Here is a 16133-nt window from a genome sequence, read left to right as displayed (position 1 = left end):
TGTGTCTCATAATTAAAACAAATGACAGCCAAAAGGACTTTGCTGTTTTATTTAAATGAAACAATAGAAAACACACACTCATATAGTAGTACGTGTGTCAGTGTGTGTGTGTGTGCGTGTGTGTGTGTGTGTGTGTGTGTGTGTGTGTGTGTGTGTGTGTGTGTGTGTGTGTGTGTGTGTGTGTGTGTGTGTGTGTGTTGTCTGACCTGCTTGTGTGGTTTGGCTCTGTGGATTCTGAGCCACCTTGCCTGTGGAGACAATATTTACATGACTAGTGGAAGTACATGTAACAAAGTCAAAAATGCTTGCTCACCTCCCAGCACTCGCACGAGCCCCTCAATGACGAACAGGACCTGCTTAATGTACATCACATTCTTGGCCTTCAGGCGACTCCTGAAGAAGCAGATATTAGAAAGTCATATTGCATTTCCTCGTACAGTCGTGCCTCGGATTTTGTTATTGATCTGTTTAAAGGGGTCTGTATCTTATGCAAACCAAAACATTATTAGGAAACAATGTTAATCCAATCAGTCCATATTAGACACGCAAAGATATTAAAACTTTGTATAGAGAATAATTAGTTTTACACGTAGAAAACAATGCAAACTACAAATAAATAAAGTGATTGACTTCGTACCTTTATTATTTATGTAGGAGGGAGGGCGGAGCGCCACGAACCGCACCTTGGAGTTGTTACTTTAATTTAATTTTTCTCAAATATTTTCTGTTACGCCCCCTCTTTTAAAAAGAAAACATTTTTGCGCAGCTCCACAATAAATAGTGTCATTTGTGAATAACATTTTTTTTGTATACTTAAAGGGAACTGCTCTTTTTGGGGGGAAATTTGCATATCGTTCACAATCTTTATGAGAGACAATAAAACATTTTTTTGCGTTCTAACTCGTAAATAAAAGTCTGCTTACAATGGAGTCAATGAGAGGTCCTTTATTTTGCCCATTAAGTTGTTACTATTGTATGTAATCTTCAACAGAAACGATTGGAAGAGCTTCAGTGTACCTACAATAAAAAAATATGTATATATCTATTTAAACTATAAACGTTTTTTGACTGACTTGAATCATTTGATACAGAAAAATAAAAAGTAAAACAACGTAATAATAATACATTTAAATTGATCAGCAACATTAACTGAGGAACACAATGTATAAAACACTTTAAACTACAAAAAAAACATATAATGCTGATTTTTTTGTTTTAAATCAAAACGAGGAATTCAGGATTAATTTTGCAGTGCACAGCTTTTCAAAGCTGGGTTTGAAGAATGGTACTGCATGATATTATTACAATCATGTTCCCTGGGTGTATATTAACCTTGACTGTTTTGGCTAGACCAGTGATTCTCAAACTAGTGGGACGCCAAATACTATTTAACAAATATTTCAACACAGTGTGTGGCCAACAATATAAATTATACATGGTAAATAAAGCCTCTGCCTTGTTTTTAATGAATACTTAGGCCTACTACGCCACTGTATTTGAATGTGGGTCATTATAGTTGTACTTCAGGGGTGCCCACACTTTTTCTGCAGGCGAGCTACTTTTCAATTGACCAAGTGGAGGGGATCTACCTCATTCATATATATCATTTATATTCATTTATTCATAAAAGAGAAGTTTTTGTTAACAAGTTAAAGGTGTTTAATGATAATACAAGCATGTTGAACATTCCTTTCTTTCATCAAGACAAGAATATAAGTTGGTGTATGACCTGATTGTGATGACTTGCATTAATTGGAATCACACAGTCCACATTTTCGAATGGAGGAGAAAAAATATCCTCCTTTCAGTCCAACAACACATGAAAGTGTTTGGTTTTTGCAGTCTTATTTGTCCAGCTTCTATACTCCTTTTTGTAAGCTTAACAAGAGATACATTGGCGGAAAACTCCGAAGCTTGCTAGCTTGTGCACACCAGCTTTCTGAGGCTCTTATTTTATTCACGCAGGCAGGATGAAGCAGCGCTTTTATTGTGACGATAGGAACTGTGCAGTCAGTCTTTAGAGTTTTGACAGTAGTTACGGCGAGGAAGTCTGTTGAAATAAAAAGTGTTTCTCGCCTTCCTGTCGGTCATTTTTTCTTAATAATGATCTGGCAGCAGCCAGCATCATCACACGAGACCCTCGGGTGCCGTAAATGTCAATCAAGTGACGAAAGTGATGTCTTGGTGAAGATTGATGATCACTCATTTTCATACTTGCCAACCCTCCCGATTTCCCCAGGAGACTCCCGAATTTCAGTGCCCCTCCCGAAAATCTCCCGGGTCAACCGTTCTCCCGATTTCCACCCGGACAACAATATTGGGGGCGCGCCTTAAAGGTACTTACTGCCTTTAGCGTCCTCTACAATCTGTCGTCACATCCATATTTCCTCTAAACCAGGGATGTCCAAAGTGCGGCCCGGGGGCCATTTGCGGCCAGAAGCTAATTGTTTACCGGCCCGCCACACATTCTGGAAATGCTATTGCAAAAATAAAAAGAACATTAAAAATATTTGGAATGAGGTGAAATCTATCGAGAAAAAGTTACAATGTTGACACAAAGCTGCCATGCAGGCGGGTTTTTTTCTTCTTTTGTCTTTATTTTACCATGTAAAAACCATCTTTACCATGAATTGATTAACGTGGACCCTTACTTAAACAAGTTGAAAAATGTATTCGGGTGTTACGATTAAGTGGTCAATTTGTGCGGAATATGTACTGAACTGTGCAATCTACTGATTAAAAGTTTCAATCAATCAATTATTTATTTTTTTTTTTTTTGCCATTGTTCAAAACAAAAAATTATGTTATAATGAATTATTTTCAAAGCTCCAATTAGTTTGAAAATGTCACTTAAAAATTATTTATGTGGTAAGTATTGCACATATTGTACAGTTTCCATATAAAAACAAAGTTTTCTTTGACAAAAGAGCATAAAACAAACAAAATAATAGTTAAAACGTAAAATCGACAAATATATCTGAAGTTGATCTTGTAATTTAAGTGATGAAAGTAAAAAAAAAAACTAATAAAAATGTATCACTTTCTGAGTGGGGCACCTTTTGGATCCCAAATATATTTAGTGGTATTTTATTTATATTTTCACTGTGATTACTCAAAAATAATAAAGAATTAAAATCAATGGTGTCCTGCATTATTGATCTTTTATGGCCCTTATTACTAAATACTGCATATTTCAGTTTGACTAGTTTGACAGAAATGCCATAAAACCTTTTTTTTTTAAGTTGATATAGAGATTTACTGTAAGCGTTACATAAAAAAATAATAATAAAAATTTGACTTATTTTTAACCTTTTTATTAACTGAGACCCTTTATGGTCCCCTGGACCCCTAAAGGTAAAACAATTTTTAAAAATCCATTCATTTTGTTATGGTTTGAGAATGAAAAATATCAAAATGGCCCCCACATGCTTTAATTTTCCCGTGTGCGGCCCTCAGTGGCAAAAGTTTGGACACCCCTGCTCTATACAAAGAGCGTGCCGACCCAATCACATAATATCTACGGCTTTAACACACACATAAGTGAATGCAAGGCATACTTGGTCAACAGCCATACAGGCCACACAGAGGCGGGTCGTAAAAAAAACTTTAACACAGTTACAAATATGCGCCACACTGTGAACCTACACCAAACAAGAATGCCAAACACATTTCGGGAGAACATCCACACCGTAACACAACATAAACACAACAGAAGAAATACTCAGAACCCCTTGCAGCACTAACACTTCCAGGACACTCCGCCCCCCCTTCTACCAAATTCGGAGGTCTTAAAGTTGGCAAATATGCTTATTTCTCTGTCTATTTTTTTCATGCCTGGCTGGCGATGGACTAACACACCCTCCACCATCCACCGCTAGCTCACGATCGACGTAACGGACACCCCTGTTGTACTGGGTGGAAAAAGTTTGAGGACAACCAAGTTAGACTTTCCATGGCAGTGTGGTGCGTTCAGTAACACTCTGTAAATACCAACACTTTAGGATCTCGTTGACTTTGATTAGACTGTTTCTGTATGTAGCAAAACATTTTATTTGGGTTTACGGTGGCTTATTTTGCAGACATACCTAAAGAGGAAAATGCACAGAGACTGAGGCTCCAATGTACTAAAACTGAGACAATGTGTAAAAACAATATAATGAACATTTTCATCTAAAACCAAATCATACTAAAACCAAGGCGTATCAAAACCGAGGTACCACTAAAATGATGTAATTTCGTATTTATATGTCTTGTAATAAAATAATATATTATTATATGATATTGCTTCTTCTTTCAACTCTGTTGTAAGCTACAGCTTTACAGATGCCATGTCAGCTCTGCAGGCAGTGTAGCAAAGATGTTTACCGTGCACTTGGTAAAATCATACGCCTTTTTCTGCCTTTTTTACCCCCCATGTCACCATTCTGTAAAAATGGCTCTGATAAAAAAAATGGAGGTTATGACTTTGTCCCACCAATAGGTAGTATCAGAGCACGTAGTTGCAGCAATTTCTTAGTTCAGTCTGAAAGGCAATGGCCAATAAATGCCAGATCCACCGTTTATGGCTTTGCTGCGACTATTAGAGTTAGATACTATTAAAGTTGAATACTTACTTGAAGCGGTCAGCATACTGGCTGAGCTGCGAGTGGGCGCGGCAAAGCTGCACACAACAATGTCAGTGCATCATCACACGTCACATACTGTACAGTGCACAAGCAACAATAACAACAACAACAAAGAAAATGGTGGGTTGTGTACACCAGGGTTTCTTTTGACCTCGGGGGCCAACTTTTCCACGACAGAGGAGCCCAGGGCCCACTCAAGTATGAACACTGAATTAGTAATTTTACTCTTGATTTTAATTGTATTTAATAACTATATATAACCTGTGATGAGGTGGCGACTTGTCCAGGGTGTACCCCGCCTACCGCCCGATTGTAGCAGAGATAGGCTCCAGCAAACCCCCGCGACCCCGAAGGGAATAAGCGGTAGAAAATGAATGAATGGAACTATATTTAACCCAGTGTTTTTCCAACCTTTTTTGAGCCAAGGCACATTGTTTGCATTCAAAAAATTCGGAGGCACACCACCAGCAGAAATCATTAAAAAACTAAACTCTGTTGACAGTAAAAAGTCGTTGTCGCAATTGTTGGATATGACTTTAAAGCATAACCAAGCATTCATCACTATAGCTCTTGTCTCAAAGTAGGTGGTCTGTCACCACCCGTCACATCACACCCTGATTTATTTGGACTTTTTTGCTGTTTTCCTGTGTGAAGTGTTTTACTTCTTGTCTTGCGCTCCTATTTTGGTGGCTTTTTCTCTTTTTTGGTATTTTCCTGTAGCAGTTTCATGTCTTCCTTTGAGCAATATTTCCCACATCGTCTTTGTTTTAGCAATCAAGAATATTTCAGTTGTTTTTGTTTTTTGTGGGGACATTGTTGATTGTCATGTCATGTTTGGATGTACATTGTGGACGCCGTCTTTGCTCCACAGTAAGTCTTTGCTGTCGTCCAGCATTCTGTTTTTGTTTACTTTGTAGCCAGTTCAGTTTTAGTTTCGTTCTGCATAGACCTCCCTAAGCTTCAATGCCTTTTCTCAGGGGGACTCACGTTTTGTTTATTTTTGGTTTAAGCATTAGACACCTTTTTACCTGCACACTGCCTCCCACTGTTTCCAACATCTACAAAGCAATTAGTTTCACACTTTAATTACTGGTTTGCAAAAAATATATTTGACCCAAATAGGTGAAATTAGATTAATCTCCCACGGCACACCAGACTGTATCTCACGGCACACTAGTGTGCCGCGGCGCGCAGTGGTGCTTCCTATACTGTATATACTGTTATACTATTTTATATTGCACTGGTACTGTATTTGAATACTGTACTTCTATTTGTACTGATACCGCTACCATAACTACTGTAACTTATTGTGCAACTTATTGTCTTGTAGTTAAAGTACATCAGAGCCATTCAAATTTTTGTTTTTTTGTACTTAGTGTATTAGAATCTGCAACTAGTGTTTGGATCCCACTGTACGCAATATCCAAAGTGCATGGAAAATTAGCATTTCACTGTGGTGTACTCTGCATGTGACGACTAAAAGTTGAACTTAAACTCGGTTGAGAAACACTGATCTAGCTACTTACAGTGTACAACCGTGTCAAATAATAAAACACCATGTGTTAATCACAAATATTATTATTTATGCAACACATAAACCTTAGTCTTAGGTCAGGCTGATTGGAAAAATAAAAACATTTACACTGCATAGGAATGGACTCATAAATAACTGACAAAAAATGTTTTTACATACAGTTATGTTGTGCTAAAATAAATAAACTAAATTAATAATGATGTCTTTACTAAACTCCGAATAACATTAAAGTGCAAATGAAAATACAGTTCTCTTTAGTCATCATTTTTGCGCTTAAGACTTTAGCTCCAGACTTCTGTTTGTTTGAGATTGTCAGTACTGCCACAAGTCGTGGAGTGAAGTGAAGTGAATTATATTTATATAGCGCTTTTTTCTAGTGACTCAAAGCGCTTTTACAAAGTGAAACCCAATATTTAAGTTACATTTAAACCAGGGTGAGTACCGCTGCGGCCCATGCGGACCAGATGAGAAACGCAGATATTTGACGGCCCTCTAGGGCAGTGGTTCTCAAATGGGTGTACGCGTACCCCTGGGGGTACTTGAAGGTATGCCAAGGGGTACGTGAGTTTTTTCAAAAATATTCTAAAAATAACAACAATTCAAAAATCCTTTATAAATATATTTATTGAATAATAATTCAACAAAATATAAATGTAAGTTCATAAACTGTGAAAAGAAATGCAACAATGCAATATTTAGTGTTTACATAAATATTGATGTTAAATATTTCTTTTTTTGTGAAGAAATGTTAAGAATTAAGTTGATGAATCCAGATGGATCTCTATTACAATCCCCAAAGAGGGCACTTTAAGTTGATGATTACTTTTATGTGTAGAAATTATTATTTGTAATTGAATCACTTGGGTTTTTTTCAACAAGTTTTTAGTTATTTTCATATCTTTTTTTCCAAATAGTTCAAGAAAAAACACTACAAATGAGCAATGTTTTGCACGGTTATACAATTTAATAAATCAGAAACTGATGACATAGTGCTGTATTTTACTTCTTTATCTCTTTTTTTCAACCAAAAATGCTTTGCTCTGATTAGGGGGTACTTGAATTAAAAAAAATTTCACAGGGGGTACATCACTGAAAAAAAGTTGAGAAGCACTGCTCTAGGGGGTACTCGAGGCCCAACAATTGGTCCGATGGTGAAGAAACACTGGCGTACACAAGTGGCGTGCGAGTGTGTTTACCTGCGCGCCACTGAGCTCTGCACTGTGTATGCAGGAGAGTGTGTCGCTCAGGTTGTGAGCTTCGTCGATGATCAACACCTGTTCACACAAACGTTGGACTGTCAAAATGAAGATAAATCGGCCTGCTCATCGCAAATCACACGGCAGTTTTCTACTTTTCTGTCAAGTTGAAGGCAAAGTTACCTCTCACTGTATCCCATACGTTTCTTACCCTGAATTGATTAACGTGGACCCCTTAAACAAGTTGAAAAACTTATCCAGGTGTTACCATTTAGTGGTCAATTGTACGGAATATTTACTGTACTGTGCAATCTACTAATAAAAGTTTCAATCAATCAATCAATCCTTTATTTGTGTTGTTTTGGCGCTACCCGTTTGCCCTCGCTCACAAACACAAAGCTGCTATGCCAGAGAATAAGTATGAGCAGGAGGGTTCGGTGTTGCCTATTTACTGACTTTGTCGCTATATTAAGCAAGTACCGTATGTTTCGGACTATAAGTCGCAGTTTTTTCATAATTTGGCCGGGGGTGTGACTTATACTCAGGAGCGACTTATGTGAGAAATTATTAACACGTTACCGTAAAATATCAAAAAATATTATTTTGCTCATTCACGTAAGAGACTAGACATATAAGTTTCATGGGATTTAGCGATTAGGAGTGACAGATTGTTTGATAAAGGTATAGCATGTTTTATATGTTATAGGTATTTGAATGACTCTTACCATAATATGTTACGTTAACATACCAGGCACCTTCTCAGTTGGTTATTTGTGCGTCATATAACGTACACTTATTCAGCCTGTTGTTCACTATTCTTTATTTATTTTAAATTGCCTTTCAAATGCCTATTCTTAGTGTTGGGTTTTATCAAATAAATTTCCCCAAAAAATGCGACTTACTATATACTGCAGTGCGACTTATATATGTTTTTTCCTTCTTTATTATGCATTTTCGGCAGGTGCGACTTATACTCCGGAGCGACTTACACTCTGAAAAATACGGCAATCATACCTCTCCAGAGACTTGTTTAAAAAAAAAAAGCAATAAGCAACAAATCTGGCGAAGAGGCTTTCCACAACGTTGACATGAAAGCACGCATCGCTCTCCTCAACGAGCAGCAGGGTGCTGCTGCGGGCCCCCGGCTAGTCTAAAGTTAAACTTTAAATGAAAAGCACTCACAGGCTGCTCCGTTTTGTTTGTGACGTTGAAAACACAACAAAAACAAGCAACAGAGAAAAATGTATTTGTAGTTTTAAAAATGTTCTTTTACTTTGTTTTGTTTTTTAATAATTTTTTGCAAATGCGTCATTGGCCAATTATGCAAACTTGACGATTACGTCATCCCGCGCCAACCCCTCATTCATACACCACACTAGAAGGGGAAATGGACTTATTACCACTATTTATTTGCACTACTGACCCTTTTATAGTCTGTAAATGCACTTATCAAACAGGCTAACCTCCTCCAAACTCCAAGGACAAAGCTACGAACTATGGGAGAGTGGGCTTTCTGCTATGCTGCTCCCTGTCTGTGGAATGCTCTCCCTGACCACCTGAGGGACACTCAGACTGTGGATGTTTTAAAAAAAAAAAGGCTTAAAAACCCTTATTTTAAAAAAAGGCTTTTTATAGATATGCATGGTGGTTCTAGCTATTGGGCTGTTTCTAGTTTTATATTTTATTTATTTTTATTATCTTTTTATTATTACTATTTTTTTCAATGTGACACTTTGAAGTTGTTTGCTCAACGTAAAATGCTTTTTTTTTTTTTTTTACAAATAAAATCTATTAATATTACCAACAGCATACTCTTCATTCTCATTCATTTGCACTATGTACAGTACAGGCCAAAAGTTTGGACACACCTTCTCATTCAATGCGTTTTCTTTATTTTCATGACTATTTACATTGTAGATTGTCACATCAAAACTATGAATGTGGAGTTATGTACTTGAACAAACAAAGGTGAAATAACTGAAAACTTGTTTTTTATTTTTTGTTTCCTAAATATAGCCACCCTTTGCTCTGATTACTGCTTTGCACACTCTTGGCCGGACCTGGGCAAATTAAGGCTTTTCAATCTGGCCCACCGGACATTCCCAAATATTTTTTTTAGATCTTTAAGAAGGAAAGTGTAGCTGCCATTATGATGTGCACTCATGTTTTCTAATGACCGTAAGTCTATAACTATACAAAGTATTTCAATGGTTGGAATCTGCGCTTATGGATGATGTACCAGTTACTATGGTCATCTAATTAGTTACTATGGTAAAATAATTAGTTACTATGATCATCTAATTACTTACTATGGTCATGTACGTCACAGCAGCTCAGACGAGGCATTAAGCACTGTGGGCGGGATGCATTTCCACTGACGCGGAAGGAGGTTTTCACAACAAAGTTCTAAAGCTTAGTGATGTATCAGATATATCAGATTGTAGGGGGGTTTATTTTGTACCCTTAGCGTTCCTATTTCACTGTTTGTTGCGTTTCACTTGATTGTAAAATATGTCGATCAACAGGGGGTGTGACTTTTATATTTTGTCAATATTCAGTGTTTTATTGTTCATAGAAAAATGTAAAATTCCATTATGTATTTTAAGGCGGTCTGTCAAAACATTTTTAGCATTCAATCAGACATTATTGTGAGGTTTTGTATAAGTGTTATTAAAAATAGTTATTCCGGCCCCCAGACACATTTTTTCTCTAAATGTGGCCCCAGAGTCAAAATAATTGCCCAGGCCTGCTCTTGGCATTCTCTCCATGAGCTTCAAGACTGTTGGAAAACCATTTCAGATGACTACTTGTAAGGTTTCTCTTAGTCATCCCATTGGGTTGATTTTTTTCTTGCCCTGGTGTGGGATCTGAGTCCAGGATGTCGTTGTGGCTTGTGCAGCCCTTTGAGACACTCGTGATTTAGGGTTATATAAGTAAACTTTGATTGATTGATTGATTGATTGAGAAGGTGTATCCAAACTTTTGGTTAGATACTAACTGCATTTTGTTTTTCTGTACTTGTGAAGAGTGAAGGACAAGATATATTACATACCCAAGTGTTCCCAAAATTAAAGAAATACAAGTTAAAATTATTAATGGAATATACCCTTTAAATGATTTTCTGAAACTAAAATTTAACATGGAGGTTGGTATATCTGTGGAGCTGTGGAGGATATCAATCATCCGTTTGTGGAATGTGAGAGTAAATAGGAGATCAGAGATCGGCTGAGAAACAAGGGAGATGATCCCATTAACTATAGAAGAGATTACATTTGGAATATTTATAAATGATGCTAACATAGAAATGTTTGTCAACATTATTATGCTGCAAGCAAAAATGTTTATACATAAATGTCGATTTCTGAAAGAAAAACTTACATTTTGACATTGGCTTAATTTTTTCAATTTATCAAATCAATCTTGGAAAATTATTAAAAGTACAAAAGCCCTTAAATTGATATCTTTATTGGAGGAATTTAAAGTGATGAAGTTTAACCTTTTTTTTCTTTTTGAATTTCGCCTTTTATCCTATTGTTTATTTTTTTCAATAGTTTGTATTTGCTTTTATTTTCTTCCTTGACATGTTTTGTTAAAGTCATAATTAGCCCAACCTGGTGGAAGTGTAAAATTGTTGAGATACTGTATGTTGAAAGTGCCTTGTTTTTTATGTACACTGTGGATATAGGTTTGTTGTTCAATGTTAAAATAATTGTTTCTAAATTATCACAAAAAATTTGTGTCAAAATGAGTTCCCAGCGAGAAGACCAAAAGCTGTCTTTGAACCTACCAAGAAAAAGGCTCGTAAAACTCCACTGTGTAGGGGGGAAGCAACATGAAGGTGTTCCTGTTTCTTTCATGTATCGGAATCAACAGATATATATTGTCTGACCCAAGAACTACAAAAGCAAAGAGGAAGCAGGACCATACTCCCCTCCAGGCGACCTCTTTTTGAACTGTTTTACAAACCTCTCGTTGAACTCTTTTACGACCTTTTCTGTGAACTGTATACGACTCCATCCGTTTGGAAGCAGCTGTGGTCTGAGAAAGTCCAAATAAAGGAGGAAGCATATAATCTTTCCCCAGTGCGTGGGTGACACTGTAAGAGGTTACAGGTCGACACGTTTCTCCTCAAATTGAGCAAAATTTAATTCTGTCTTTATTTCCTTGCTTCATGTCTTGTTTAATAGATGTCATTGATGTTTGAACCGGACATTCAATAAAAACAAATTAATATTAAAACAACTTGTGACATGTGCAATGGCAATAAAGTTGAATCCACCATATTTTTCGGAGTATAAGTCGCTCCGAAGTATAAGTCGCACCTACCGAAAATACATAATAAAGAAGAAAAAAAACATGTATAAATCGCACTGGAGTATAAATCGCGTTTTTGGGGAAATTTATTTGATAAAACCCAACACCAAGAATAGACATTTGAAAGGCAATTTAAAATAAATAAAGAATAGTGAACAACAGGCTGAAAAAGTGTACGTTATATGACGCATAAATAACCAACTGAGAAGGTACCTGGTATGTTAACGTAACATATTATGGTAAGAGTCATTCAAATAACAATAACTTATAGAACATGCTATACGTTTACCAAACAATCTGTCACTCCTAATTGCTAAATCGGATGAAATTTTATACGTCTAGTCTCTTAGGTGAATGTGCTAAATAATATTATTTGATAGTTTACAGTAATGTGTTAATAATTTCACACATAAATCGCTCCTGAGTATAGGTCGCACCCCCCAGCCAAACTATGAAAAAAACTGCGACTTATAGTCCGAAAAATACTGTAATGTAATCCCTAACCCACCACAACACAGTTAGATTACAGTCTTTTGGAAAATACTGCCTCTTTTTTCCTTTTTAATGCTAACACGAGTAGCAAACATCAAAAACAACAACATGTAGTCCGACCTGTCCCTTCAGCTGAATTCCTGCTGCGCGCCTAGTGGCCTCATGCAGCACCATCTGATACGGCAAGACCACCAACTGTGCCAAGCAATATAAGCACATGTTATTCAGCGTAAAGACACAAAACTAAACATTCCATGTAGGAGGAAGTGTACATACCTGTGCTGGGGGAACAGCCAGCCGTGAGGCGTAGTAAGGACACGAATGACTTTCCCTGCCAAGCTTCAGGAGCTGCTCGATATCGTGGACGCTGCCCAGGACGTCATCCCTCATCTGCTGCAGCGCCGAGGCCTTGTTGTAGGGACACACGCTCTTGGCCGGGCCTCGCTTCCTCTTTGCTCCTTCATCGTCATGCTGCTTCTCTAGCAAAGTCGTTTGAACTCGTCAAAAGTCTTAAACGTGCAATATTGCGTGGAATATCATGTCGAGAGTCGGTTTTGCACTTCTTTTGCCGCCGGATAAGTTATTTTTAAGGGAAGGCGTCCCTCACCATGTTTGTTTTTCTGCATCTCCATGCAGCGGTCATTAATCCGCTGAAGGCTGCCCAGTCGCCGCACCTCCTCGTTGACGCAAAGATTCTGAGAATTGCAAGACTTTGTTTAGAGAGAGTCAGCTATGTGCACCGCTCCACCACCAGTGCCTCCACAGAGCCAAGTAGAAATGAGCATATCCATATATGTAGGGCTGGGCGATATGGCCTTTTTATTAATATCTCGATATTTTTAGGCTGTCACGATATACCATATATATCTGGATATTTTGCCTTAACCTTGAATGAACACTTGATGCATATAATTACAGCAGTATGATGATTATTTTTGTCTACAGTCAAACATTCTTCTTCATACAGCATTAATACATGCTATTTTTAAACTTCCATGCAGAAGAGGGAAATCACAACTAAGAACTGTATTTATTACACAGTTATTGAGCAGTGGCAAAAATATTCATGAAATTTCAAAACAGAAAGTGCAAAATTGTCAGAGACATTTTAAAACAAGCTATTAGTGCACTTTTGTGCATGATGTCACTAAGATGACATATCAAAACAACACTAAATTAAAGTGCACTTTTTGTACAGAACGCAACTACAACCATTTAAAACAAATCAGTGCGCTTTTGTGCATGATGTCACACAAGATAATGCAATAACTGTTAAATAGAAATGAGCTGCATAATAGGAAATCAAATAGTGTATGTCCTTTGCTATGTGGTAGGTTCCTGCACACGTGATCTCATTCTGTTGTTGACTAATTTTTTCATACGGTGTTGATCTGGAAATGGTTGCTTCTGCATTTTGTAGGTGTGGCACCGAACGGAGATGTTGACATGCAGAGTTTCAAGTACTATTCATTCTCTAGCGGGTGACTTTTCAAATTATGCTACATATTAGGAGTAGGTACTACATTTTGTAACAACGCTTTTGCCGCATACTTGTCATATTACGGTTGTCTGTTCAACATCTTCCCGCTTGAAGCCAAACCACCGGCAAACGATGGACCCCATGCTGTTTTTCTTAGGAAATAATTCTTCCTTTATTTGTTACCAGATTTGCACATTCTTTCTCTCATATTAACACTCACACCACTCCGCTAACATCACAGCTAATGTTACCCATGCTGCTACCTCTCTGCTCCACGAGGGCGTATGACGTTGCACGCGCGACAGTATGTGACGTATGTAAGAAGGTGCGCTTGTTTTCTGTCTCTGTGAGAAGAATATGCAAGAAAGAGAAAAGCCTGTAGTGTAATGCCTGCAGATAAAAGCAACTGCATGAGAATGTATACTCCAATATCACCATATAGTCATTTTCTATATCGCACAGAGACAAACCCGCGATATATCGAGTATATTCCATATTTCGCCCAGCCCTACATGGATGTGTTTTGTCTTCTCACGACTAATGAAACTTAAACATAAGGTGAAAAAAATAAAAGTATTACCTCGGCCAATGATCAGGGAGTGATTTTATGCGAATGTTTTACATTAGTTACATTAATTTAAAAAAAATAAATAAATAAAAAAAAAATCACATTATCAACATAGAAATAACACTTTAAACGCAAGTGCATAAGTAAAAATAAAAAAATTCTAACATTTTCCGCTGTTGGCCGCCACACAGATCACGGTGCCCACACACCACCGCTCTGATGTGCACTCTATTATAGTGGCCATGCAGAAACCAGCTTATTTAAAGTTTATTTAAAGACAGCACCAACACTCAACAACAACACATCATTTGCAGATTAAAATTAACGATTTGCAAAAAATATTTTTAACCCAAATAGGTGAAATTACATAATCTCTCACAGCACACCAGACTGTATCTCACGGCAAACAGTGGTTGAAAAACACTGTCTTAGTGGATTAGCCCCCGATGTGATGTGTACAGAATTACAAAGATACAGTAGTGAAGGTGTGCAGACTCCAGCTTTGGAGGGAAAAGGTGCCGGACAACTCTGGGTCAGGCTGCATTCTCACATCTGTGGAACTCTTTGCCACTGGAGTTAAAGTCACGGTCGGACATTAAACTTTTATGAAAAAGTGGCTTAAGGAAAAACAGAATTGTGAGCACTACAACTGAGTGTAGCAATGGACAAATGGGGCCAATTATCTTTATTGTATTTTTATTTTGTACTTGTCCTAATCCTGATGTATGTCTTTTTCACTTTTCTCAACTTTTTTTCTCAAGCCTAACCAAATGAGCCTGTGGCTAGAAGTCTTATGTACCGTATTTTTCGGACTATAAGTCACAGTTTTTTTCATAGTTTGGCCGGGGGTGCGACTTATACTCGGGAGCGACTTATGTGTGAAAATTTTAACAAATTACCGTAAAATATCAAATAATATTATTAAGCTCATTCACGTAAGAGACTAGACGTATAAGATTTCATGGGATTTAGCGATTAGTTGTGACAGATTGTTTGGTAAAGGTATAGCATGTTCTATATGTTTTAGTTATTTGAATGACTCTTACCATAATATGTTACGTTAACATACCAGGCACCTATTCAGTTGGTTATTTATGCCTCATATAAGGTACACTTATTCAGCCTGTTGTTCACTATTCTTTATTTATTTCAAATTGCCTTTCAAATGTCTATTCTTGGTGTTGGATATTATCAAATAAATTTCCCCCAAAAATGTGACTTATACTCCAGTGTAAGGTTGGGCGATATATCAATATACGCGATATATCGCGGGTTTGTCTCTGTGCGATATAGAAAATGACTATATCGTAATATTCGAGTAGACGTTTTTACGCAGTTGTTTTTAGCTGCGGGCATTACACTACAGGCTCTCCTCCCTCTTTCCTGTCTCTCCTTCTCACAGACAAGCAAGCGCAAATTCTTACATACGTCACATACTGTCACGTCATACATCACATACGTATACGCACTCGCCCAGCAGAGAGATAGCGGCGTGGCTAACGCTAGCTGTGATGCTAGCGGGTTGTTGCGAGAGAAAGAAGGTGCGAATCTGGTAACAAATGAAGGAAGAATTAATTCCCAAGAAAAAAAACACGGGGTCCAGCGTCTGGCGTTGGTTCGGCTTCAAGCGGGAATATGTCGAATAGACAACTTTAATTTGTCATGTGTGGGCCACAAGCGTTACTACCAAAAGTAGCATTACTGCTAATATGTAGCATCATTTGAAAAGTCACCTGCTAATAACTTTAATAAATACAGTTTTGATAAATTTACTTAGTTGTGATTTCCTTCTCTGCATGAAAGTTTAAAAGTAGCATATATTAGTGCAGTATGAACAAGAATGTTTTAATGTAGACACATAGAATCATCATACTGCTGTCATTATATGTATCCAGTGTTTATTCAAGGCTAAGGCAAAATACCC

At 37.3% G+C, this 16133-nt stretch overlaps 1 protein-coding gene across 1 annotated transcript in view; it reads right to left on the bottom strand.

Annotated features, from left to right (window-relative positions):
• Positions 1-16133, bottom strand: part of ddx11 (DEAD/H (Asp-Glu-Ala-Asp/His) box helicase 11) — a 62569-nt gene that overhangs the window by 31631 nt on the left and 14805 nt on the right. The window contains exons 8-14 of the mRNA XM_061916848.1: positions 12769-12856; positions 12438-12640; positions 12282-12356; positions 7356-7433; positions 4614-4660; positions 314-393; positions 207-248 (exon numbers count right to left, since the gene is read on the bottom strand). Of these exons, the coding sequence (XP_061772832.1) occupies positions 207-248; positions 314-393; positions 4614-4660; positions 7356-7433; positions 12282-12356; positions 12438-12640; positions 12769-12856 (613 nt within the window). The remainder of the gene's footprint in view (positions 1-206; positions 249-313; positions 394-4613; positions 4661-7355; positions 7434-12281; positions 12357-12437; positions 12641-12768; positions 12857-16133) is intronic.

The sequence above is a fragment of the Nerophis ophidion genome, linkage group LG12 (genome assembly GCF_033978795.1).
Source record: "Nerophis ophidion isolate RoL-2023_Sa linkage group LG12, RoL_Noph_v1.0, whole genome shotgun sequence".
Taxonomy (NCBI): domain Eukaryota; kingdom Metazoa; phylum Chordata; class Actinopteri; order Syngnathiformes; family Syngnathidae; genus Nerophis; species Nerophis ophidion.
This window is presented reverse-complemented; position numbering and strand designations above follow the sequence as displayed.